General features: G+C 42.9%; 1 protein-coding gene across 1 annotated transcript in view; it reads right to left on the reverse strand.

Annotated features, from left to right (window-relative positions):
- The window catches only part of OBSCN (obscurin, cytoskeletal calmodulin and titin-interacting RhoGEF), a 179,267-nt gene that overhangs the window by 87,123 nt on the left and 64,446 nt on the right, over positions 1–27,698 (reverse strand). Inside the window, exons 38-57 of the mRNA XM_086467362.1 lie at positions 26,470–26,736; positions 24,021–24,287; positions 22,893–23,159; positions 22,009–22,272; positions 20,525–20,788; positions 19,312–19,578; positions 17,987–18,253; positions 16,395–16,658; positions 15,362–15,628; positions 14,218–14,481; positions 9,886–10,149; positions 9,294–9,557; positions 8,729–8,992; positions 7,960–8,223; positions 6,236–6,499; positions 4,595–4,861; positions 3,968–4,231; positions 3,116–3,358; positions 1,812–2,078; positions 852–1,118 (exon numbers count right to left, since the gene is read on the reverse strand). Coding sequence (XP_086323488.1) covers positions 852–1,118; positions 1,812–2,078; positions 3,116–3,358; positions 3,968–4,231; positions 4,595–4,861; positions 6,236–6,499; positions 7,960–8,223; positions 8,729–8,992; positions 9,294–9,557; positions 9,886–10,149; positions 14,218–14,481; positions 15,362–15,628; positions 16,395–16,658; positions 17,987–18,253; positions 19,312–19,578; positions 20,525–20,788; positions 22,009–22,272; positions 22,893–23,159; positions 24,021–24,287; positions 26,470–26,736 — 5,286 coding nt within the window. The remainder of the gene's footprint in view (positions 1–851; positions 1,119–1,811; positions 2,079–3,115; positions 3,359–3,967; positions 4,232–4,594; positions 4,862–6,235; positions 6,500–7,959; positions 8,224–8,728; positions 8,993–9,293; positions 9,558–9,885; positions 10,150–14,217; positions 14,482–15,361; positions 15,629–16,394; positions 16,659–17,986; positions 18,254–19,311; positions 19,579–20,524; positions 20,789–22,008; positions 22,273–22,892; positions 23,160–24,020; positions 24,288–26,469; positions 26,737–27,698) is intronic.

Here is a 27,698-nt window from a genome sequence, read left to right on the forward strand (position 1 = left end):
TTTTATACATCTGCGCTGGACATTGGAAACTCCAACATCCATAAAGGTTTTGACTAAGCAAAACCTCATACTTTCCAATTAAAATAGTGTAAATCTGTTCATTTTTATAGAAATACTCATGACTTCCACCACCGTAAATGATGTAAAGCTTTAAACACGTTTCTGATTTCTCTGCTCTCTTTTCAAGTGTCATCAACAGTGAGTCTTTCCAGATGATGCACAAACAAACAGACTACATTTATTCACAGGGTTCCCTCACTCATAGTTGACCCGGTGGCTACTTTGTGGGTCAGGTTCAGCCAAGAGGATATAGTTAGAACGGTTATGGCTTAGATCAAAGCCACAAGTTCCCCCCAACAGTTTGAGATGACCACAAACATTTCACAGATGGCGATTAATCACAGACATTATTCCTGGTTGGTTAAACACAGTGTTCTCGGGATCTTCATAGGATGGCATTATAAAAATTGAAAATAGGGAATTTTTTAAGTGCTTTTGTAAATGACTTATGATTAGGTATTGATTCAACTGAACCAGCAATGAATGCAAAGCGCCAAAAATAAAGATCTATTAGAATTTCAAAATCCCCACAAGGCAGAGTTTCTTGCTTTTATCAGTACCAGAGGAAGGGCTCAAAACACCGTACACCGTGCTTCATGGGCTTAAATAGCCATTCTACAAATCCTGTCCTACAAGATCCACTTTTCTGTATTCTGGGTTATGACTAGGCACCTGCTTTCCTCATTATCTTAACTTTTGGAGGGATTTGTTCACCAATAAATAAAAGAACATCGTTCACACAACTTCACAGATCCCTTTTATCCTCTGTTCCCTTTTGATGCAATGCTAACCATTCACTCTGAGGACTGCTGTGCTCTGCTGGTCTCCTGTATCACATGTGTAATCAGAGGCATCTTCTGGTTCTACATTATGAATCACAAGTTCAGCTGTGCGACCACTTAATTTCATGTCGTATTTGGCACATGGAAAGAGCTCCATGGTGCCTTTCCTCCACTCCACCGTTGCATTATCCTTTGTCAGCTCACACTGGAATTTCACTGCAGCTCCTTCTTCTGCCTCTTTGTCTTTGAGCTCCTTTTTGAAAAGGACTGGCAGAGCTAAAGGGGGGAAAAAAAAGAAGCAACAGGAGCTTTTATTGAAGCCTGAGTCAAGCCCTGGCTAACACAGTTAGACTGACACTGTGGAGAACAAGACACTGTGCTTTGCAAGTGCTATGTCCCTAGGCAGGATCCATGTTTTCTGATTTGCCTGGAGCTACTCTGAGATCTTGCTGTGTTAGAAGCAGCCATCTGCACTTATAACATTTATTTCCTTTGTTCCTTGACTCAAATCCTTCCCAGGGTTGAAATGTTTGAATGAATTTATCCTCCAGTTGATCTAACAATGATCTCAAGAGTAAAGAATTCAAAGCTCCGTGGACAACCTTCACAGATCAGGAAGGTCGTTGTCAGTCTTCTTCCAGGATTTGGAAGAAAATCTTTTTTTAAATACTTATGAAATGTCCAGGCGTTACGTTAAAGCGTTGCTCTTTCTTTAGTTTCTTCCCAGCCTTAAATCTAGAACATATTTCTCCTTGGAACCCAAAACTCAAATGCAGCACTGGAAGAACAAAGTATCATCCTCTTCCATTGTCATTGAAAAATAAAGGAAATCCTAGTATATCAGATGAAAAGGAAAATATTTAAGGGGACACACACACACATTGTGTACTGAAAAATACTCATATTCTACCCATTGCTGTGCATGTTGGATGGAATCTATTGCTTTAGGAGTCAGCTCACACCACCTACCTTTCACATTTAAATACGCCTTAGTTTCCTGATCGCCAGTATCACAGCTGTATTCTCCTGTATCTTCTAATTTGAGATTATGTATTAACAGCTCTACCAGGCATTCCCTCTGCCTCATTTCATACTTCTGGCTGGGCTGCAGCCCTGCTCCTCCTTTCCTCCATTCCACTGCAGCATTGGGTTTTGACAGCTCACAGCAGAATGTTGCTGTACTTCCTTCTTCTGACTCCTTATTTTGTAGGGGTTGCTTAAATGTGACAGGCAGTGCTGCAAAATTTGAGAGGGAAATGTTTTAAGAGTGTTTTAGTCCGAAAAGGATCCAATCCTACCATCGATCTTCAGAAATGGCCTGTTCTAGTGATTCCATAGTCCTTAGGCTGCAACTCTCTGTCCTGGCAGCATCTTTCTTGAACCATTACATGAACCAAGTGCTGAGGACTGATGGGAAGTTAGAAAAGACCTGGTCTTAGACAGTGGTCCACAGAACGGCCTGGTTTGTGATCTAAAGGAGTCAGATTTTCCTATAGGTGTGTCTCCATGCCAACTACAGATGCTTTAGTCAAGGATTACTGGGACATGCTCTCTCTTACATGGACCCTTGTTCCTTTATAAAGGTCTCCAAGTTTGCAATATTAAGCGAAGAGTATTTTCCCCCTCAAATAAAATTTCTATTAACATATAAAAGATCAAGTTAGCATTCAAAACACAAGAAGAGGCAGTACAGTAAAAGACGAAAATCAAGCGATAAATGGAAGAGGAAATTCAGAATTCAGGCAAGGTCTTGCTCTGGATGGTAGAAGGGGTGGAGGACAACAGATGTAGGTGCAGTTGTCTGCAGACAAAGTTTTCACCTGAGGCTCAAAGCCTCAAGTAATAATACAGCACATTCACATGTTACAGAAGTCCTTTGTCCACCAATTGTTCTATCTCTTACCATCCCAGTCAGGCATTACGTCCAGTTAAGTCCCTTAGACCTACTGAAGCAACCAACAACCCAAAATAACCCTCAGCCTGCCTGGCTTTTTTCTGTTGTCCATTCCCATATGCAGCCACACTCTCTGCATTCTGAGGGCAGGAGGGCTAATCATATTTCGACGTCACGGCATCCTTTAATTGCTTTGATGCTGATTAATCACTTCAGATACTGCAAGCAGAACCTTTCTGTCTTGACCATGTGTCATGCTCAAGTAGAATACGTACGCTGGCATGGACCAGCAGCAAAACGAGTAAATGCCTGTGAAGAACACTGAGAGATGCTCTTTTCCCTTCACCTCTATTGAGCCAAGGGTCAATGCTCTGCCTACCGTGTACGGTTACCACAGCCGCTGTCTGCTGATGTCCAGAGTCGCAGATGTACCTTCCTGAATCATCCAGTTCTAAGTCATAAATGACCAGTTCAGCAGTGGAGCCCTGCTGCTTCATCTCATATTTCAAACCAGGGTAGAGAGTAATATCTCCTTTCCTCCACTCTACTGGAGCCTTGGGTTTGGTAAGCTCACACCTCAGTGTTGCTGTACCACCTTCTTCTGCCTCGGTATTCTGAAGCTCTTGTTTAAAAAGCGCTGGTAGGGCTATAAAATAGAAACATAACTTGCAACATACTGCAGCTGGCGTTTGGAAAAGAGAAAGTAGAAAGAAAAAAAAATTTTGCAGATGCCTCTAAACGTCAATGCTCTAGATTCAAAGTATAAGGCTATTTCCCCAGAGAAGTAATAGGAATATCTGCAGAACAAGAAGAAATCTGTTTCAAGAAGTTACATTTGCCATGAAGTATGTAGAAGCTTAATCTAATAGATGATGTAAAAGTGGCAGGATATTTCTCCTACTATAAAAGCAGCTGACACATTGCCCTGATCACTGAAGTGGTATTCTGAAGATCAACAGGGAGTTGTGAGAGTTCAGATTCCCTCTTAAGGCGGCCACTTGCAGGAGAGATTACAATTGTCCTGACAGTAACATACTGACAAAATGCATTTACTTCTGCATTGCAATTCCTATTTTCTACCTGGACACTCTATCAGCCTGTATAGACCATGATATTCTGCACACCTTATGAATTGTAGTCAGATCTTCTCCATAAGTGACACTAAACCACAATTTTTATTTTCAGAAAATGTTATAACCTTTTCCTTTTTTTTTTTTTTTTTCTTTTTTACCATTGACTGTCAAAGTGGCAGTTGTCTGCTGATCCCCGCACACACAGGTGTAATCTCCAGTGTCCTCCACTTCCAGCTCATGGATAATCAGCTTTGCAACAGCACCATCTTGGCTCATTTTGTATTTGCTGCTTGCTTTGAGCACCTCCTGCCCTTTCTTCCACTCCACCGCAGCAGGTTTGGTCAGCTCGCAGTGCAGAGCAGCTGTCCCGCTTTCTACGGCTTCCAAGTCCTTCAGGTCTTTTTTGAATTCTGGAGGCAGTGCTGGAGAGTAAAAGAGTTACCACAGAGAGAGTGAATATTCCTTAAAAAGCATCTAGAGGAGGTCCTGGGGGAGAGGGTGCATGGTACACTATTGAGCCCTGATCCAGGTCAGTGGAACACAATGGAAAAACCTCCCCAGACTTCCCTGGACACTGCATCAGGGCAAGGAAAGTGAGAAGAACCAGCACAGCCGAGAAGGACAAACACCAACAGGCAACTTTTCCCAATTCTAACTCGAGAAGGAAGCACATAAAGTCCAAAGGAACACAGAAGCCCGAGTGAAGAGAAAGGGAACAGACCATAGCAATAGTGATTTGGGCAGGTCTAAGGTTTGGAGGACCTTAGTCCCAAGGATTACTTTACCATGCACTGTTAAGGTAGCTGTGGTGGTCTTGTCTCCACACACACAGGTATAATCTCCAGTATCATTCAAGTCTAAATCGTGAACTACCAGCTCCACAGCACAGCCTTCCTGTCTCATGCTGTACTTGTTGTCCGAGGTGAGGATGTGATGGTCCTTCTTCCACTGAACACGGGCAGATGGCTTGCTGAGCTCACAGTGCAAAGTGGCCGTTCCACCTTCTACCGCTTCCTTGCTGGACATTTCTTCTTGGAAAAATGGAGGCACAGCTGAAGGATGCAGGTAAAAAGTATTACAAACTGAGGATACCTCCGGGGATGGGTGAGAGCAGGAAGTGGCAGGGGAAAGTTATGAAGGCTTTGGAAGGGTGAGCATCAGCGACAAAGAAAGGAAAGAGAAATGAAAACATCCTAGTGGGAATATATACCCTAATCCTTTTGGGATTACGCTGGCTTCCTACTAGTGAAATTGCACAGTCCTCAAGAGATTTACACCTGCTCTCTACCCATTTCCACGTAAGAAAAACTAAGAAGATAATCTCTGAGCTCCTCAGTTCTCACATGTGTTGGTGTCTTTCACAAACTTCATGACTTTGTAGTCTCTTTTCCTACTTACAGAGCAGCCCTGCTGAGCTCTGAGAGTTGGCACAGCTCCTTACTCATCATCTTTCCTTCTTCCTTGAGATATCCGTCAAAAGATACAGCCAGGGCTCACGGATTCTTTTCGACCCCAAAGAAAATCTCCAGATGCTGAATCCCAGCCTGTCTTCTTGTCTCAGAACATATATTCCCCACTTAACATAATTCTAGTACCCATTGCAATTGTGCCCTTGAAATAAATTCAGTGACCTTCACATATGTCCCTCTAGTAACTATATAGGATAATGGGATATTCCATCTGTTTAACAAGGCTGGATATCTCAGATCTCAAACTTGCGCCTCACTTCATAGTAGCGCAGCGAATTTAAAATATCCAGGCTAGAAACCAGGTTTAGCCTCCTTGATCTGGCACACTTCCCATCCCCAGTGGTGCTAAGCTGAAACACCAGTTTTGTTTGCACAGCAACTGGTTCTTGCTACAAAGACCAGAAGGAGGTCGCAGGAAGAATTTATTCTTTCTTGCTTCGAAAATCAGTCTCCCAATGAAAATCTGTCTTTGGGCATTAGGACAGAGGTTGTGGGCACAAAACCCAGCACAAATGTAACTCAGTACAGAAGAAATTATAACGAACACAGCCTTATTCTGGATACTGCTTTTTATACCTTATGCTACTTTAAAATGATGGGTATTGAGGATGCCAGAAAGAAATGGCAAAGAACGCACACATTTGTGTTTTAGAGAATAAATGCAGGAAAGGAAAGACAAAAGAATAGTGGGTTTATATGCTAGGAAAGGAATGCCAGAAGGGAAAGATGAAGGGATAGCAGGTTTGTGTTTAAGGAAAAGGAAAGACAAAAGGATGGCACAGAAAAATGCAGACCAGTATTTTCCAATATGCACAGCCTGCAGGTCAAAGGCAGGGAATACTTTCAAAGGAATGGAACTTCAGTTAATCAGGTTGAACAAACAGACATGGAAAATCAAACAGCTGATGGCAGAGGGCAGATGTTTCCAGTTAGGAAATAGGTCAAGGTAGTTTTTACCCTGTACTGTTAAGACGGCTGTAGTCTGGTGCTCTCCACACACACAGGTGTAGTCTCCTGCATCCTCCTCAGCTATTTCATGAATCACCAGCTCTGCCTTCGTCCCTTCCTGCCTCATTCTGTATTTCTCACTTGCTTTGAGAATCCTCTGGTCCTTCCGCCACTCCACCAGAGCAGCCTTGGTGAGCTCACAGTGCAGGATGACTTCTCCACCTTCTGCTGCTTCCTTGTTCTTCAGCTCTTCTTTAAAGAGTGGTGGCAGAGCTGAAGGGTGCAACATGGACAAACGGTCATCAGAAAACCAGAATTAAAATCCTAATTTCTTTTTCATGCTTGGGATTTTTTCCCCTGATGCCTGTTTTCAGCCTGTTATAGACATGCTTACCTATAGCCAACTTCAGAAACTCTGAAGGCATTTGTCTTCAAGGGAGATGCCGTTTCACTTACCATAAGGGATCGTTTCCCTGTGCGTCTGTTGTTTTTCATGGTGAAAGAATAACATGGAAAGATCCAGATCTCAAGGCAACAGCACTCACAAGTAACACTGCTGGGTATAGTACTATTTTACTTGCATAGGTATGATTTCTTGGAGGCTGGTATTGTTATTTTCTGTTTTGTTTTTACTAAAAACTTACAGCCCCACCTACATGAAAGCAGCCAGATTTCGAAATAAAACTACTTCTAGTTTTAAATTGAAGTTTGAAGGGCCATTACGTGTAACAAGAATTCCAGATTCTCACTCTTTCCCATTTTGAAAAGCAAAATCCAAAGACAGAACAACCTTCAGGAAATAACCTCCAGGAAAATGAATTATTAATATTTACCCACAAATGTGCTCCGTGCACAACTACTGTAAGAGGGTACAGTATACAACCAGTACTCCTCAGATACCTCAGAAAAAGTCCATGTCTCAGGAAAGCCCAGGGGAGGGTCAGAAGTTTTTGGAAAAAGCTGGAAGGGACCAAACTGGCTCTCTGACCAAGTAAGCTCCAAGGACTGTTACTCCATTAAAATGGATAGTCATTAATGAGAGGAAAGCAGAACATCAGGTAATGAGATCATCAACGTAACACAAGGATTTATTTATGGATTGGTTCATTGGGAGCTAGCAGGATAAAGAAGAGTATAACTTCTGATAACCTGTGTTGTTGGGGTTTTTTAATACCTGTCAAGGTAGTCCTGATGGCCACACAGAGGTGTAGACCCCTGCATCCTTCAAACCTAAATGAAGGGTAACAAGCTCTGAAATGGTCACTCTTCTCTTATTCTGCATGTCTGACTGGCTTAAAGAATTTGGTACCTCCAGGAGCAACCGTGACCATGTCACACAGCACAGGGATATGTCCCTCTCCTTCTGCTGCTCCAACCCTCACTTCTCCTTCGAGCAGTGCTTGGAGAACAGAGGGCCTGACCCTGTGGATAGCTGAAGGGAACCATGGGGATGAAGGGGGAAAAAGAGCTGGAAAATGTGAATGTCCAAAAAGAGGAGACTTGAGCAGAAAGAAACATCTCCTTCCTGCCTTTTAAAGGGGAATAGATTAATAATGACCCAAAAAATTTGCCCTGAGCTATTCTTTCTCAGTAAGAAGTGATCTATACATAGAATGAAGGAAGAGAAAGGGATAAAAACTAATACAAGGTACTGACTCAGAGCAGAAACAGCTGAATTTCAGAGTGATGTCTATCTACAGAGATAGTTATCCATTTTAATAAGGTCTTTTTACCATGAACTGTTAAGGTTGCTGTTGTCTTCTGGTCGCCACACACACAGGTGTAATCTCCAGCATCTTTTACTTCTAGGTCATGAATGACTAGCTCTGCAGTGGTGCCAGGCTGTCTTATTTGATATTTGTCACTTGCTTTGAGCACTTTGGACCCAATTTTCCACTGCACTGGAGCTGCTTTGCTTAATTCACAGCGCAGAGAGACAGATGCACCTTCTAGGACTTCTTCGTTCTTCAGTTCTTCCTTGAAAACCACCGGCAGGGCTGGGAATGGAAAGCCAATAGACAACGGATTTAAACTAAGACCTCTGCATGTGTGATCAGCACCATGAACTCCCAACTGAAGTTCAAATTTGGCCAAGTCAGGGACATCAGCCATCGAGGCTGAGGTTATCACTACGATAATGTGGAACAATAAAATCCAGCAGTGACAGTAAGAAAAGAAATGCTGAGCTGACAGGTTAAAGTACAACAAGCTGGATGGATTCAAGATGCAACCTAAAGAATTTATCACTAGGCGACCCTAGGCATTTCCTAGGCACTATTCCCTTAAACTTACAACATAGGAGTTTGGCTGCATGGAGACATAGCCATGTCCTCAGCTCCCTTTTTAGGAACATCAGACCAAAATTACGTGCCAGAACAAGAAGTTCTCCTTTCCTGGACACAAGTCAATTCCTAGGAAAAAGCTGATAGGTGAACACTTCGTACAGCCACAGGATGTTTCAGAGAACCAAAAAATGAACAGTCATCCGCAAGAAGAATTTACCATTCACTGTCAGAGAAGCTGTGGTGTGCTGGTCTCCACACACACAGGTGTAATCTCCCGCATCCTGAAGATCTAGATCACAAATTTCCATCTCGGCAAGGGAATTATCCTGCCGCATGATGTATTTTTCACTTGCCCTGAGTAGTTTGTTTCCTTTCTTCCATGACACAGTTGCAGCCTTGGTCAGCTCACAGCGCAGAGTGGCTGTCTGGCTTTCCATGGCTTGCAGGTCCTTCAGTTCTTCTTTGAAAAGCGCGGGCAGGGCTGAAGGTCACAAAATGGACAGAGGACATTAAAATGACACGTGGCACATGGGTGATGGGAGGGATGGGGTGGTACAGAAGCAGAGAACATTTCAGGGTGGAAAGAATTTCCTTTCCTCGTTATTCTGTGACATTGGACAAACCAATAGACAGAAACAGAAAAGCAGCCTGGATGCAACCAGATCTTAGAGACAGCTTACAAATTCAAAGAAACACGTTCAGCCACAGGTGAACACACAACCAACAGCAATGAGCTGGTAGAGAAAACCACAATCATACAGACACATGTATACGGTTTTTACCGTGTACTATCAAGGCAGCTGTTGTCTCCTGTCCTCCACACACACAAGTGTATTCTCCAGCATCTTTCAACTCTACGTCATGGATAAGCAGCTTCATGACCGTGCCCTCCTGTCTCATTTTGTATTTGTCGCTGACTTTGAGCAAACTGCTTCCTTTTCTCCACTCTACTTGAGCAACCTTGGTCAGCTCACAGCGCAGAGTGGCTGCTTGACCTTCGGTTACCTCCTCGTCCTTCAGGCTCTCCTTGATGCGTGCAGGCAGTGCTGAGGATTCAACGGGCAGAGGGTTAGAATGGAGCAGCAAAACAGCTTCTTGGTGAAGGGCAGGGGTAGGGGAAAGAAAGGCGAGGGCATCAGTGGGGAGATGTCTTCGGGCCTGATCTCACATCTACTTTAGGGATCAGATCCTAAAAACACTTTGTTTTAGGAAATGAGATGAAGCGTATTCCCTTAGGTAACAATAACTCTCATGACTATGACACGCAAAGTCAGACTCAGAGGAGCTATGCAGAGATAACAACGAACATGGAGAAAAAATTAATTCAAACCGTAAGCTCGATAATGAGGACGTCTAGATGAAATTGGTTATTACCATGTACTGCTAAGGAAGCTGTGGTCTGCTTATCCCCACACACACAGGTGTAATCACCAGCATCATTCTCAGTTAGATTATGGATCACCAGTTCTGCAGTGACATCCTTCTGCCTCATTTTGTATTTCTCGCTAGGTTTGAGTACTGTGTGTCCCTTTTTCCACTCCACTGAAGCAGTCTTGGTCAGCTCACAGCGCAGAGTCACTGCTTCCCCCTCTGTGGCTTCCTCATTTCTTAACTCTTCTTTGAAGAGAGCAGGAAGGGCTGAGAAACAAAGGAGCAAACATTTTCATGATATGCAGTTCTTGGCCACCAAAAAAAATGAACCTGATGTTTACCAATATCTATCCATGCCTAGTTATTGACATGAGGGTCGTCTCAGAGAAGGAAGATACTAATTTGTATCACAGCCATAAAAGGGTCTCAAACAGTGGGTAAATTTGCTGATGAGTTTAGAGATGTATGGAGAATAAACAGCAGGAATGGGATAACTTCATGTATGGTTAAAACTATAACTTTCTCCGTGTAATTGAGCCCAGGAAAAGTGATGTAACAGGTTACATCACGATTAGGGGAAAAAAACTAAAGAAAAAAAAAGAAAAATATTTACCTTATGTATTAAGGATGCCTACAGACCTAGCCTGAGAGTCAGAATGAGGCTGAAGAGCAGAAGCAGAGAGACCTCTTGAAAGTGCTTGGGTAAGAAGAAAATGGAAGAAGGAGGACAATGTCTCCATTGTGGAAATCTACTATAAGACCTTCACCCCAAGAAGTTCAGATGTAGCCTAACACCGTGTCCCTTTTGGAACCACCAATAGAATCATCCAGAACATCAGGCTGGATGGCAACGTGGTAATATGCACTGTGGGACAGTAGGATGGGACAACCTCTGCTAAGTCTTTGGAATGCGGTGGGGATCACTTTTAGATATGGAATATATATGAAAGAACAGGAGAGGAAGATCTTCAATTCCTGACTCTGACCGGCAAGAAATAAATATTTGAGAATATGGATGTGGAGGATAATTGGGCAGACATCAATTATGAGGCAGGAGAAGCTCATGGATTTTAGGACAGGTAACGATGGAGAAGAGCGAAAGGAAATTCTGTGAGCAACAAGAAAGCAAGCTTCAATGATTCAATAATTGTTATTTATGATCAAGCAGAAGCAAACTTAAAAGACAAGGTAGTTTAAGAGAGTGGAAAACTTCTCAAAGTAACAATATTAAGGTCATAATTACACAGACTACCTCATTCCAAGGACCATCAGGAAAAGCCTGTCTAAATCATGAATTCTTCAATGTCCTGAAGCTCAAGAGACCTATAAAATATGTGAGGTTTAGATGAGTGCAAAAGAAATACTACAGAATGTAGAGGCAAAACCAGAAAGGCCAGGTTCCATGCATGTCTCAAGAAGGTCAAGGGCAGTTCCCCATTCCCAGAGTCTGTCACCTCATGGACAAAGGGACCAACATGAGAGAGTGGCTGAAAGGTAATCTGCAAAATGATGCTGATATCAAATATCTCCAGACGTGGCTGAATGTTGTATGTGGTTGTATCCAGCAACTGAGTGGCAAGATCACTACTCCAGGCACTTTCCATGTCCTCTGACGACGGTTCAACTTGCGGCGTTTGGCTGCATCAGAATTTTAGCAAATTTTAGTAAATCCCAGGAAATCTGGCCAGCCTGAACTAGAAGGAAAAAGAAATAATACAGTGACATTCTGTAAATAGATTAGAAGGAAGAAAAACAACAGGGGAGAAGTTGGTCTACCTCTCTTTCAGGAATGTAAGTTGATGGTGAGTGACACTGGGAAAGGTCAAATTCCTTTTTCTTCTTTAATGTTAAGGGTTAATGATAGCTAAGAAAGTAATAGGAATTCTGTCTAGGACAAGGAAAAAAAAGGATTAGAGAATATTTAAATAAACTAAATATTCTCAAAGCACCTTGGTGTGATTAGGTAATTAGTCCTGGAATCCTTAAGGTACAGGCTCAACGAATATCAGACATTAAGTTACACTGGAGAAGTCAAAAAGAATGGGTGATGTTCCACATGTAAAGAAAAAAATGGAAACTCAGAGGTGGACAAGGTCTCACAGACTGAAATACACACAGTTCTTACCAATAAATCAAGAGTCTAAGCTCCCAGGACAGACAAGAAAGATCCAGGCAAAGTCAACAAAGCCAATGGAGCTCCCTGCTGACCAAATGTAGATGTCTGCCACAGGGTGAACTGGGTGTCTCCCTGGCTTCCATTGACTGTGTTGACTAGATCTCCACTGACAACAATGGGAACTTAGGAACACTCACCAGTGTCGATCTATGAGCTGAATCCTATTCACAGTGCTTGTCTTGGAAAAAAAAAAAACGGGACGAGGCGGGAGACAGTGAGAGAATTCAAGGAATTATGGCCATTTCAGCTTAACTTTAGTTCTCTGAAAAACGTAGCAATACACTTGGACTTGCCAAGAGCTTTTCTCTTCAGGAGGAAGTGGACCAGTGTAATTTTTCTTGATACAGGTTAATAAGCTTCACTGATAAGGAGGCAAGTATGTGCTATACACTTTGATTTTAGTAAAGCTCTTGCCTCCATTTAGGTATAGGTGGAACTACAGTAGGAAGAACTACTAATCTGAAAACGACAGTCAAAGAATATTCAACTGCGATTTACACTCATGGTGAAAGAATGAGTTGAGGAGAGTTCCTCAGTACTCTGGAGCCCAGCATTATTCAGCATTTTCTTTAGTGACTTGAACAATGAAATGCAGAGTTGCTATTAACTTTGCAGATGACCTCAAAGTGGGAAGGGAGGGAAGCCAAAAGCACTTTGTTAAACAGGATTAGGATATAGAAGATCTTGATGGAGCAGTGGTGAAAAAAATAGGCTACAGTTCAGCAAGATGTGAAATACTGTATTTAGGAACAATCAACAACACAAGTACAAGATGGGGAATAATAGGCAGCAGACCTGCAGAGACAGACTTGGGGTTACAAAAGATCATGGAGCAAATGCAAGTCAAAAATGCAATTCTGATGTGAATAAAGCAATCATAAAAGGGGTATATAAAATGGAGTGTCATATGCAAGACACAGGAAGTCCTTCCCTCCTACTCCAGTCTGGCAAAGCCTCAGATGGAGCACTGTAGTCTGCTTTTGGCCACCACACTTCTAGAAAGATGTGGATTAACTGAAGATGGTCCAGAAAGCAACAAAGATGAGCTGAAGTCTAGAAAATATGACCTATGAAGAAAGAGTGAAAGGATTGAAGGTGCTTTTAGTCCAGAAAAGAGAAGACAGAAAAGACACATATATAAGTTTTCAAATCTTTCACAGAGAAAAAAATAGTAAATATTTTTCCATTTCTACAGGATATAGGACAAGCAGTAATGACTTAAGCCAGCTCGAGAAAGACTTTTGTTGAAATTAGGAAGAAGTTTCTGGCAGTATTGTTGGCCAGGCAGTGGAATGAGTGTCTGGGAGAACTGCAAATTCTTCAACACTGGAGTGAGGCTAGGTAGGGGTGACAGTGACTTGGGGGTCCAGGAGGGACTAGATGACCTATAGAGGTCGTTTCCAATTCTATTTTCCATAGTTAAATTGGAAGTTCAAGACTGAAGCCATCCTTGTTTTATTGGTCAATATCAAGACGAAAAGGTCTGGGCAGTAAAGCAAAGAAATTGACTGTTGACTTACTGACTTTCCAGGTGAGCAAAAGGGCTGAAACTACTTGCTGCTGCCCCGTGTTAACAGTGGAAATAAAGTTTCCCTCTCTTTCAAGGAAAGTTTGCAGATGAATTTGACTGAGGACTATGAAGCACTCTTATGCTATAGTGCCGAGTATTCTGCAATACCGGAATACAAATCTACATGACCCTTAGTCAAACTTACATAGAAAAGTTGCACTGAATCAAGTTTTGTTTGCATTATTCAGAATTATCTGTCAAATCCTAATGTAACTTGAAATCTAAGATTGCTCTTAGGACGAATGTTCCTGCTACTCGATCTCTCTAGGCTCAAGTTGAAAGTAGAACAGAACAAAAAATGCAAGCATGGGGAAACCTTCAGCCTTCGGTGTGGTGCAAAGCAGTACAGCCGTGCACCAACAAGAGCAAGGAGAGGAAAACAGGGAAAATGTTAGCATAATCCGTGGAACTGCAATTCTAGTTAGAATTAGATAAAAATCTCTATTAAAAAAAAAAAAAAAGAAAATTCATTACTGACAGAATTAATGATGGCAAGATTAGAGAAAGAACTCATTGTGTGTCAGTACTGAGGTTTCCAGAGGAGACAGGAGACAAATCACACAAAAATTTCTCATTTCTGTTTTCTTACCGTGCACTGTCAGTGCAGCAGTAGTCTTCTCACCTCCACACACACAGGTATACTCCCCAGCATCCTTGACTTCTAAAGCATGGATCAGCAGCTGTGCTGTAGTACCTTCCTGTCTCATAGTATATTTTTCACTTGATTTGAGCACTTTGTGTTTCTTTTTCCACTCCACAGAGGCAGCCCTAGACAGCTCACACTGTAGCGTGGCTGTTCCACCTTCTGTGGCTTCTTCGTTCTTCATCTCTTTCTTGAAGTGTGCAGGCAAGGCTGAGGAGTTCAAAATGAGCAGAATGTATGACCATGGCAGCTATTCAAGTAACTATTTATCTGTGGTCTGTCAACCACATGTGACAAGCAAAGCCTTCCCTAATCAAATAGGATTGATAACCACTCTGGGAAACATACGATGGCGACTTTGGAAAGCTGGAGAACATCTTGTTCGTAAGTCAGAGCTTTTTTTACAGTATGGTCTATAGCACGAAGCGCAGAGCCACACCAGTCTCGACTTCAGACTCTGCAAGACTGAGCTGAGCTCTAACTTACTTTGGGTATTGCCTGGCACAATGGAAAATAAAGCCCAAGTGGAGTAAGTTCTATTGCAATGTACATCGTTCTGAAAAAGTTCATAAATTAAAATATACCTGAGGCATCAATCTCACTTTCCCATGAGATTTCTCCTCAGATAATGGTCTGAGGAGAACTTGCCTGTCAAATCTTTGATCCCAAAAATTTCAAGGAACTATGCATAGCTCTGTCTTAAGATCGGATGAACAATTAAAATTATTCTGAAACACTGAAAACTGTATCATAAAAAAAAATAATTTATAATCCTATTGTAATATTCTCAACTTTCGGATTGTAATGTCTTTACAACCAACATTACAATAATGTGATTTTCCTTTTTTAGCAACTGCTACTGAACATGAGCATGAAAGAAGTAAGTTGGAATCAAGATGAATATCCGAAATTTTTGCCACAAACACCTGATCAGTGCCTGATACTGACCAGTGCACTCAAGCGTGCCCATGTCCAACCATGTGTTGTTAAATTGATCAGAAATGGGGCTGCAATTTCAAAGCCAAATCTACCTTGCTCTTAAAAAACAATTGGTAGAAAATAATCCACTTAATTTGATTTGTTTTTTTACCATTCACTTTTAGTGTAGCCGTGGTTTTCTGATCTCCATAACAGCATGTGTAATCCCCAGCATCGGTCAGATCTAAATCACTGATCACCAGCTCAGCAGTTGTGCCCTCGTGCCTCATGGTGAACTTGTCATTTGCCTCCAGGGCTCTCTCTCCTTTCCTCCATTCCACAGCAGCTGCGGGCTTGTTCAGTTCACAGCAGAAAGTGGCCGTGCCGTTTTCTGTGGCTTCCACGCTCCTCAACTCTTTTTTAAAACGCGGAGGAAGGGCTGAAGATCACAGGTGAAGAGAGAGCACTTTAAAACTGAGGGAATACCGAATCTTGGCTGCTCCACTGCACTAAAACCCTTTAATCAGTAGAATATACGACAGCTGAGTGGCAAGCAATGATTTCAGGGACATCCCTCCTTGTGCTTTGCAACACACCCCATCCAGCATGTCATGACTGATTTGGAAATCAGTGTTGTAGAGCTATAATTTCAGTACTGGAAGGTATGCTTTAAAGGCACGTTGAGATATAACACCAGAAAGCTGATCCCAAGATTTCAAGGAACTATGCGCAGCTCTGTCTTAAGATCAGATGAACAATTAAAATGAACACGAGGTTATTTAAAATTCCAGGCTGCCGTGCAGCATTCTCACCTGCCTTTCTCGGTTGTTACCGTAACAGAGCAACTTTCAATTCCATTCAAGAAAAACAAGTGCAACCTCAGTGAGGTCCCTTCCAGCCCCTACCATTCTGTGATATGCCTAGCGAAATTAATTAATGGAAATACTGAAAGAGCTATTTACAACTTCACCGAGGTCTTCATTATTTGCTTTGACTCCATTAACGTGAAAGAACAGGGACAGAAAAGACTGTATGGGGCTATTTCTCAGTCCTAAGAGAAGGACTTTCAGTAAAAGATATTCCCAGTGGTTGATATAGCTGTCATAACAATTTAAAATATTAGATGGCATCAAGACCAGTTCGTGATCCTCCATGAGATCACAGAGGACAAAGCAGAAAATCCCTATTAAACTTATGTATTTTACCATGCACTGTCAGGGATGCAGCAGTTGTCTTGTCTCCGCACACACACGTGTAATCTCCTGCATCTTGTTCCTCCAGGCTATGGATTGTCAGCTCAGCAATGGTATCCTTCAGTCTCATTTTGTACTTCTCACTAGGCTTGAGCACCTTTTGCCCTTTCCTCCACTCCACCGGAGTGGGTTTAGTTAGCTCACACTGCAGAACAGCCGTCCCGTTTTCTGTGGCTTCTATATTGACAAGTTCTTTTTTGAACAGTGCAGGCAAAGCTACGGGATGTAATACAGACAGAAAAGACATCAAAACCATTAACCAGACCTTGAGGAACTTAGGACTAGGTCCTGAGGCCAGTCCTTCGCTATTACAGGAAAACAAATCATCTAGTCTTGAAACTGCATCTGTTAGAAAACTACTGCAGGATCTCACAGGGATAATTGCCACCATGACCTGCTTCTAACGTTGACCTAGACAGCAAGCTCATCACTTCCCAGCTGATTCCAGCAGTCCTCTCTACCTCTTTCAGTCTGAAATCATCTATCTTGAACATTAATGATATGACTTTTGACTGAAAGTCATCACCCTGGATGACAGCACTGCCCGCTGGAGATCTCTACCTTACCTGACACTGTAATTTGTCTTTCTGGTTCAGAAAACAAATGATCAGTAATATAACTTCAGGTGCACCTTTAAGATACTATTTCCAAGGACACAATGGCTCTAATATCAGGAATACGGGGGGGGGGGGTTTAGAAGCATTCAACAAGTCGCCTCGTGGTGTGCCACTAACGTGAAAAGGAATCGACTTGCACAGGGAAGAAAGGACCAGCTCAGAGAAGGGGAGGAACAGAAGTACCTCCAGCTGGGAGAAAGAAAAGGAAGTAAAAGCATGCGGAAAATCAGAGGGAAGAGAGTTTTGCCTCCACAATTTTGCCCCTGTCCTTAGAAGTATCTTATCCTTAAGATATATCTCAAATAAAACATTTTCTTTCATCTATTGGAACTCTGTATGAACTGCCTCTGCTGGAGGGGCAACCAAAGCTTGTTGCTATCCACGACGGCAGAGACAGGAACAAAAGCTGTCTCACTACTCCCTAAATCAGGATCTGCAGAATAATGATTTGGGGCTTTGTTTTTGGAAAGTACCATTTCCTGAGCAGAATATATCACAGACCCACAAAGGAGGAGGACAGTCATTCATTCCTGGATGGGAAAACCTCTCACTAACCTCAAACTCAGCGTTTTTAAAGATCATTCCTTCAAGTTAAGCATCAAAAGCCGCTGACATCAGCGGGATGCAAGGACAAACCTTCTGAGAATGATGCTGCTGGAGGTCTGCTTACTCTTGGCCTTGCATACAGGTGCCTTTTTCACTTTTAAAAAGTGAAGACTAAGATGGGAAATCCTCACAATTCTTCTTTACTTGGCTATAAAGCCATCAGTTTCAAACTAACAGACAGTGGGAGGTGGGATAAAACACAGCCAGCAAACTGAGAAAACGCTGCAGAATCAAAACATCAAAGCAAGTGGGAAAGAAAGCTGTCAGAGAAAAGGGATCTCCTTGCGATACTACTACGGTAACAGAGAATGGCTTTTTTACCATGGACTGTCAAGACAGCTGAGGTCTTCTGATCTCCACACACACAGGTATATTCTCCTGTATCTTCTACCTCCAGATCTCGGATCAACAGCTCTGCAGCGGTATCTTCTTGTCTCATCCTATACTTATCACTCGGTTTGAGTGTCTTGTCCCCTTTTTTCCACTCCACTGGGACACCGACCTGGCTCAGCTCGCAGTGCAGAGTGGCTGTTGCACCGTCTGTGGCTTCTCTGTTCTTCAATCCTTCTTTGAAAAATGCAGGCAAAGCTGAAGGACAGCAATATGAGTAGCAAGATGTCACGCTCCAAAGAGTTAAAATTAAACATCGATGTTTAATTTTCCTTTTCCCTCTTATCTTGAACTGTTTTATCAATACAAGAACATCGATTCTCAATAGTCTCCATGAATCAGTATGAGGAAAAGATGTCATCACCAGGATTCAATGCTTGCAGAAATTGTAGAGATATTTTACACGTACTCAGAGTCATAAATCATGACAAACAGAAGAAGAAACCCCAGTTTTCTCTGGGAAATTTCAAGCAAGAAGAACAAATATCAATTTGAAATTTCTGAAAAAAAATTGGTTTTCTTATATGATGTTTTAAACCATAATGGGAGGATGTTTCCTATGTTTTCACATACTTAAGCAAACAAAAACACATGGTACATTAACAAAAAATAATGAAACTCTGGAGTTTCATTCTAAATGTCAGTTTGAAATGAAGTTGCTCATTTCAATACACGGGGTGGGAGAAAACAAGCATTTTCACCTGAACTGACATATCCTTTCAAATATGTCAGCTGCAGTAAAAATTAAAGTTCTCCCTGAGCATGGTGGTCCCTTAGAAAGTTTGGGCTTGCTTTACACAGGACAGTAACTGAACGCAATGACAACTAGCCTGCATGTATAAAAGCACCTTGTTGTCCCAGGAATGGAGTATGGGAATAAGATTCCAGGGAATAAGCTAACCTTTGGGAATTTTATGAAGCCTTAAAATCCTTAAGCCATAGTCCCTTTGAGGCAACCTGTTTTACTGGGCTTGAGCATAACGGGGAGTCTAATAAAAGAGCTTTCAAGAGGAAAGCAAAATGATGGACCCTGATTAAACCAGTTGCCTGTACTCTGAGCTTGCGTACTGATACCCCTCTTGTGCCTTGCACCCTGGCTGCGCCGACACCAGTGACAGCACTTCATTGGCATCAGTGGGCTGTGGATAAGGGCCTGACAGGAGGAAGGAGAGGGTAGGGTAACCAGGTGTCTGCCCAAACGAACAGAGGAAAGAGGGTAGATACTAAAAGTACGTGTCTTGTTTTGTTTGCTTTACCATGTACTGTTAAAACTGCCATAGTCTGCTGGTCTCCGCACACACAGGAATAATTTCCAGCATCCGTCGTGTCTAGATTTTGGATTATAAGCTCAGCAACGACACCTTCACGTTTCATTTTGTATTTTTCACTTGATCTGAGGGTCTTGAATCCCTTCTTCCACTCCACATTAGCAGCAGCCTTGTTCAGCTCGCAGTGCAGAGAGACACTTTTACCTTCTGTGGCTTCTGCATCTGTCAGTTCTTTGGTGAAAAGAGCAGGCAGGACTGCAGAGTAAATGCAATACGGACACAGCATCAAAGCTGAGAAAGCCTGACCCATGATCTACTCGCTCTCTTTGCTTATCTCCCTGAACCTGCATGTCACTGAAGCCACAAGACCTCCACATGCCAGGATTTTGTTCCAATCTCTAACATTTCAAAAGAGGTTTGAGTCTGATATTTAATCTTTTTGTCCTCACACTTCAATACTTGCTTTAAAAGCAAGTCTGTCTATCTGCAAATGTAGTTGACAAGCCATCTATCCTTTACTTTATACACCACAAAATCAAAGGGCTAAAATTAGAAGCAGTACTTCAATATGAGCCACAGAGCATGTTGTTTCCTTTGAGAAAAACAGCAGTTCTACAGAATTGCCTGATTCATGGCGCTGTCTGTATTTTTATAAATAGAGGCCCTTAAAACAGAGCAGTTAGTTACAAACATGCTGTCAGCTTTCAGCAGAGATAAAGTATATGCGTTGGAAGAGTTAAGCCAAAATTGGTAAAAAAAGGGCTGGGAATAGCAGGAGTACGAAAAGGCTATTTTTCATTATGATGGTCCTTGTGTAGCATCATACATTGATGAAAACTTATTCCTCTTAGGAGCAACAAGTGTAACAGTCTAAGTTACAAAAAGGAAATTTTCCCACTTTTAGGTCAAACCCTATGGGAAAACTTTCAAACAAGCGGCTCTATGGGACTAGGGAGATGGTGCTGAGCTGGGGACATGTACTGCACTTGTCATTTGAACGTAGCACCGAGGAAGACAAATAGCACATCAAAAGAGCATTGGGCAAAAGGAGAGAGAGAGAGAAGGAAAACAGGATAGAAAAATTAATCAGCAGGGGGAAGGATAGAGAGTATACAGGGACCAGATGAAACAGCAGAAGAAGAGGAAGAGCTCTTGGGATTATACAGGTTTACTTGGGGCACGTGCTGAGAATTTCTTTTACCATTTACTGCCAAAGCAGCCGTAGTCTGTTGATCTCCGCACACACAGCTGTAATCACCAGCATCTGCCAGATCCAAATCCCGGATCATCAGCTCCGCAAAGGGACCTTCCTGCTCTATTTTGTATTTTTCACTTGGCTTGAGGACCTTATTCCCCTTTCTCCACTCAACCGGGGCCGATTTGCTCAGTTTACAGTGCAAAGTGACTGCCTCCCCTTCTGTAGCTTCCTTGTTCAACATTTCTTCTTGGAAGAGGATAGGCAAGGCTGAAGGATGCAATACCAACAGAAAAGGAATCAGTACTAGATCGAAATGAACTGGACTCTGCTGTGAGTTACGGGGCTGCAGTGTATACACTTTAAAAATGCACTGTTGCTAGGTGGATGCCATTGAAAGGGGGGTAAAATCTCCTAGATTAGAGAGAAATCAATTAGGGAAAACAATATACAACATAGCTGTAGCTGTGCTGTCGAAAAGCAAAAAAAAAGCCCAAGGGAATATTCTCTCATAGGGTGACTCTTCGGCACCAGAGAGCTGAGAACATGAAACCTCTAAGAAATCACACGGATCAGACTTTGGATGAGCAGCAAACGCTGTCGAAAATGCTACGTTTGGGGCTTAACGAGAAACACGGGTAGAACAGTTACCATTCACTCTCAAAGCAGCTGTTGTCTTCTGGTCTCCGCACACGCAGGTATAGCTCCCAGCATCCGTCAAGTCTAGGTCTTGGATCACCAGCTCAACAAAACGCCCTTCCCGTCTCATTTTGTACTTGCCGTTGGGCATCAGCACCTTCCCGTCCTTCCTCCACTCGACCGAGCCCACCGCCTGGCTCAGCTCGCACTGCAGCGTGGCCGTCCCGCTCTCGGTGGCTTCCTCGTTCTTCAGCTCTTTTTTGAAACGGATTGGCAGGGCTGAGAGATGCAGAATGGAAAGGGATTGCAACCCAAGGCCCTGGCCAGATCTCTGGTCAGAGGCTGAATTGTGAGTTATCATCTGACTACCTAAGCCTTCTTTTGAAACCTTTATTCTTAAAAACATCTGTGCCTTTTTTTTTTTTGTGGCCAGTAAAAAAGATCTCTGGTAAATTGTTCTGTGGGAATCAAAGCATGAGTGATCTTGATTGGGATCATGCACACAAATGATGAACTCATCCTTATCCTTAAAGGTGATGAACCCTTCTTAACAGAAAATCCCAAGGAATCTTGTGTTTCCATACTAATTCAGGAAAAGGTACATGCATGTCAGCACCCTTCACGTGAGGAAAGGTGAGAAGACAACACAGCACACACAACATTAGGCATAATGAAATCTGATCGTGGATGGAGATTGGGGAAAGGAGTGACATGGACACATGAAAAAGTGGAAGGAGGAAAATAGTAGAAGCAGGACATAAAGGTAGGTGCTGTAAAGGAATGTACGGAGAGGAGGAGGGAAGAAATGGACAAAAACATTCCAGTTTCATGGGTTATTTCTGACTTTTTACCATTCACTGACAAGGCTGCTGTGGTTTTTTGGTTCCCCACTACACATGTGTAGTCTCCAGCATCCTTTGGGTCCAGATCGTGGATCAGCAGCTCAGCCACTGTGCCCTCCTGCCTCATCCTGTACTTGGTACTCGGCCGGAGAAGAGTGTGCCCCTTCCTCCACTCCACGGGGGCCTCTCTGCTCAGCTGGCATCGCAGGGTGGCAGTCCCACCTTCCACAGCTTCCACGCTCTTCAGCTCTTCTTTGATGAGCGCAGAGGCGGCTGAGAAATGAAGCGTTCTCATTTTACTTTAGGAGCATCATGACCAACCGGTGACCTCATATGGGACTTAAAACCAAAAAAAAAAAATTCTCTTGGCACAGCTAATAAGCTCTGACCTACCTGCACTTCTGCATTTACTTGTGTTTACAATAGCACACCATGAGTTTGGGAAGAAAAAGAAACCAAAACAATTATTTCCCAATAATTAGAATATCAAGGTAATTACCCTTCTGCTGCCCAAATGCTGATGGTCAAAGACGTGTGAAAAACTTGCTGAGAAAGTGCAGAAGAGAATTGCCTGCTCTTCAACAGAACGTGTAGCTGAGACCCTTCTTACCTTCTGGCTTAGAGCTCAGACAAGCGCCTCTGTCCAGAGCAGAAAGCAGAACAGTTATTTCAGAGGCAAGGAAAGAGAACTTGTTATCAGGTACATTTGATTGCTATGTTTTAGCATGAAGTAATTGTCCTAGAAAACAGAGAACATAATGGACCCAGCCAGAGCTGCCTTTTGTTTGCACTGACCCCTGGTTTTTCTGAAGGCTCACTACAAACGTGCGGGAGCTAGCAGGACTGTGGCAAGAACAACAACAAGTGGTTACAAGCAGGTGTCTTATTCCTACCATGGATTTTGACTTGGGCTGTGGTCTGCTGGTCTCCAGCGTCACAGGTGTATCTTCCTGCATCTTCTGGCTCTGCATTATGAATCACCAGCTCTGCCACTGTCCCCTTCTGCTTCATTTCATATTTGGCACTTGCCTGGAGCGCGGCTTCTCCCTTCTTCCACACCACGGTGGCATCAGCTTTTGTGAGTTCGCAGCGCAAGGAGACAGATTTCCCTTCTTCCATTTCCGTGTTCTCCAGGGCTTGTTTAAAGAGGACAGGCACAGCTAGAACACAGAACCAAGGATTAGGACATGCCCTCTCGACCTGCTGTGCCCCACGATAGCTGTCACCTCTTAAACCCAGTCCTTTTCCAAATGAGCGGCTCTAGACGCTCCCTTGGCTGTGTGGCATCAAAGTGATTCTGCTTGGGAGCAGGGAGAAAACTCCCCCGCCCCCCCCCAAGATGTTGCCATCTCACTGTGGATTCCTAGGAGTATGGGGAAAGTTTCTCTCATCTTTAATAAGGACCCCTTCCGAGTCCTCTGGGCTTCTTCACCCAGAGAAGTCCCTGCTGCTGCAGGGCTCTAAGGCAGTGTTCATGCCCTCATGTTCATCTCTCCTGCTTTCTGCTCCAGCACGTACCACTTTTGATACACAACTAAAGGTACTGTATTTGTTTAAGGGCATTAGGGAGTGCAGATGGTATCTGAGAACCTTTAAAAAGGATGTTTTGGGGAGTTTGGGGGTCTAAACGGTAATCAGTTGGCCGCCTGCAGTTTGCCAGGGACTGGACTTATGTTTTCACGTTCCTGTGCTCCATCTCTAACTCCAGTCTTGATCACAACCACGTAAAAGAGCTGATAAGGGAGGAGCTATTGTACATAGGGTATAGAAAACGAACCCTCTGCACTTATTTATCTTTTGCTGAGTGGGAAGTTACAGATTTAAAATCCCGGCCGCATAATGTGAGATTACTTGAATGAAATACAGGTGCTTACAGTGTGCAATATTATCTTTCAATTTTACATATGAATTTGTAGATGGCACTGCCACAGAAAAAGAAGTGCTATGTGATTTTTTTTTTAGTAGAAGAGCTATTAAGCAATGAATTAAGAAAGTGTAGCAGCGTGTCTAACTCTGCCTACCATTCACTTTCACCCGAGCAGTGGTCTTCAGCTCGCCAGTGCTGCAGCTATAGTCCCCAGAGTCTATCGATTTGACATCTCGAATAATGAGCTCTGCCACAGTACCACGCTGCTTAAATTCATACTTCTCGCTGGCATAGAGAACAGTGTCTCCTTTCATCCATTTCACTGGGGTATCGGGTTTGCTGAGCTCACAGGTCAGCTTGACTTGTTTTCCTTCTTTAGCTTCTTCGTTTTGGAGCTCGTGCTTGAAAAGAACTGGTATTTCTGAAAAAGAAGATTGCAAATGTTTGAGGAAACGCACAGACTGGAAATCACTTTCCCTTCTTTGCTTCAGACTTTGTTATTGAGATAGAAAACCACAGGAATGAAAAAGCACTAGCAAATAGCAAACAGATTCTGACAACTCACATCTGGCTGCCAGCAGCAAAAAAATAGTTGAGACCATATGCTCGTTTTCCCTTTATCCACTGTCTGTACTATTGAAGATGTTGCTACTATCACTGTTGTCATTATTTACACTACTGGCAGATGCTGCACTGCTATTAATGATGCAAACAACGCGTGGCAGTGCTGCAGATGGGTGGTCAGAGCTGGACCACTGGCACAAAAAACATAAAGCTGCTGAGGTCAGCTTGCACATAGCACAGAGGACACGGAGAAATGGCAAAGCGCTTTCTGTCATGACCAGCGGTATCCATTTCTCATCATTAAAAAACCCCACAACATCTTTTTACTCAACATGAATACGGACTTAAAAACAGCACAGAGCAAACACAGAGAGGAAAGCACAGCTGTATGTGAAAGGGTCCCTGTGGGGATTTCTCTGCAGGCTCTGTCACAGCCTGGGATTCAAGGCTTTAAGGTGAGCTAATGTAGGGAAGGCAACTGTTGGGAAAAAAACCTCAGCTGAAGTGTTTTCCCTTCAGGTCATGAAAAAAACAACAATTTCTTCCGAGCTTCTGCTGTCTTACGAAGATGCAAGTCAGCTGCTGATCCATGATGCAGTTGTCCTGTGGCCACTGAAAAACTACAGCCTATTCATCTGTTCCCCTTTCACCTCTCGTTTGGGACACTCAGTGTCACACGGCTACTGACTTTTTGGGTTGTTTTTTTTTTTTTTTTTTTCTATTTTTGCTTTCTGCTGTTCTGACGTGACACTAATCGATAAAGGAAAGCTACAACAGTGTAAGTTTTTGTAGGCATCCTTCTGACTTGACTCCTTCACATCTACTGGGGATCTGAATCCATGTGTTTAAACCCTACATCCATCCACACCCTTCTCTGTGGGAAAAATGGGGCTCTTGTGTAACATTATGAATGCATTTTTTTCTGACAGATAATTGTTCTTCCTCATGGGTGAGAGTCAGGTCCTACTGAAGTCAACACAGACCTTTTGTGTGTAATGGGTACTGGGAAAACACCCTAGTGCTACAGAAAGACATAGAATATTGGGACCAATAACCATCACCTCTCTTCTTCATTATGTCATCAAGGTCTTCTATTTCCTTGCACAGCAGAGCTCAGCCTTAAGTTGGCTTCTTTCTTTGTGCTTTAGATAAATACTGTGAGCAACTTGCCTTCCCTCTTCATGGTCTGAGGTTCAGGTTGACTAGTCCAACAACCCAAATACCTTTTGTTCACCTTAACTTCTCTAATCCAGGGGTAGCTTCCAATCTGCCCTTCCCAAGCGTGTTATACCAGCTGCCTGCAGGATATCCACTGGTCAGGCTAAACACAGCCTGTGCCATTAACAGCCTCCCTGTACCTGCTCGAACCTGCCCATGTGAATGAGTGATATTGCTCATGGAAACTGAATTCCTCCTCAACTTCAGGCTGGGGCAGTGACTCAAGACAGGCAAAGAGATTATAACATGGGTAGTAGGTGAGTCCAGTTCTGACACGGCTCAGACCCAACGCTTACCAGTGTGCTTGGTGCTCAAGGAAATACATTAAAGTCTCATGTGTATAAGAGGAGAACTTTCGCTTCAGCTCAGACAGCCACCCTTTAGATAGCACCTCCTGCCAGATCATGCTCTTTGGATGCATTACTCTCAATAAATTTGGCTGCCTAAAGCAATTACCCAGACAAATGTGGATGTGTGAGCTCCTTCTCTGGAGAGAGCCATCCTTGAAGAAAGACATCTACAGAAAGGGATTAATCCTTTCTATGGATTACCTCTTAGGCTGGGTAGATCTCCTACAGAGATACCCACTGTCCTCTACTGACCCGTTGCTCTCTTCTCTAGAGAGCTTAGGCACTTAACTTTCACAGAGCTAAAACCAGGTAAGATGAAGGATTTTCCTGTTTCACATTCTGTCACTATGGCACAAAAACATGAGTTTCCTTTTCAGTACAGTTTCACATTTTTATCATTTCAATTTATTACTCTGACCTCAGTGTTAGATGTTGAGGTAGGACCCAAACCATCACTCCAAATGTTCTTACCCTTGACAGTAATAACCGCACTACTTTTAGCGGCTCCAGCCTCACACTCATATCTGCCACTGTCTCTTTCTTCTGCCCTGTGAATGACAAGCTTGGCTTCAAATCCCGACCGGCTGATGTTATACTTGGAAGAATTCCTAAGGCTCTTCCCGTCTTTGCACCACTTTACAGGGCTGTCTGATTTGGAGGTTTCACAGTGAAGGATCACATCCTCTCCCTCAGTGACTTCAGTATCAACCAGCTCCTTTGTGAAGATGCAGGGCTTCTCTAGAATCACATAAAAACCATCTGAGATGTTTCAGAAGAGGTGTGGATTTTCAGATCACAAGTAATCTGTGACATTTACATCCAAGATTACTTGTATCAAAACTACAGGTTAATGTTAGTAACAAATAATTTGGTGTTCATGACTATGAAGCCCTCAGGAAGGCATCAGTCATGCCATAAGTTGTTTAGTAAATACCTAATGCCACCTGGGAGAAACTGAGAAGACAATATCCCTGTTGAAGAACATAAATAAGATCTCTCACATCTCACTAAACAGGAACAAGATGGAGGCCTGATTTTCCTAAGCCCTTTTCCATGCGAGCTGACTAGTTTGAACCTTCTAACTGAATGTGGGAAAGTTAATTCTGCATGAAGTGAGGTGCAATACAGGTTTCTCAAAGCCAGTCATATCTAGAGCAGGCCTCCTCTCATCAGTACGAGTCCTCTAAAAACCAGGCAGATAGCTCAGACCGGTCATGTAGGGTGTCTCTATAACTGCTGGAAGATGACAGACACCTCCATAGACCAGATATTCGCTTCCAAAATAAGCCATGAGGACAGGGAAGATGAACTGCTCTCTGGAAGTGCTTGTCTTTCTATACAGCTGATAGAAGTAGCCTAAGGTAGATAGCAGTAGCTAAATTGGCCAAGGTAGATCTCATCCTGCCTAGCTTAATCCTTTTTCAATCATAGGAATCCAATCAATCAGGAGACCAAAACCTGGTTTTGGTACCATAGCATCACATATCAGCGTTACCCAAAGGAACCAGCCTTTTGCAAAGCTTTCATTTGCCTGTATAGATAGATAGATAGAAAAAAACTATCTGTTTCCATTTAGCATGGTAAAATTTGGGCAAATTTTCAAATTTTGAAAAAAAAAAAAAAAAAGTTCTGTGCTAGAAACACAGTGATTCTGAAAAGAATGAGAATATGATCTGACACAGTGGAGACTCTGTGCTTTA

Source organism: Leptosomus discolor, chromosome 6, assembly GCF_034619465.1.
Source record: "Leptosomus discolor isolate bLepDis1 chromosome 6, bLepDis1.hap2, whole genome shotgun sequence".
Classification (NCBI taxonomy): Eukaryota; Metazoa; Chordata; class Aves; order Leptosomiformes; family Leptosomidae; genus Leptosomus; species Leptosomus discolor.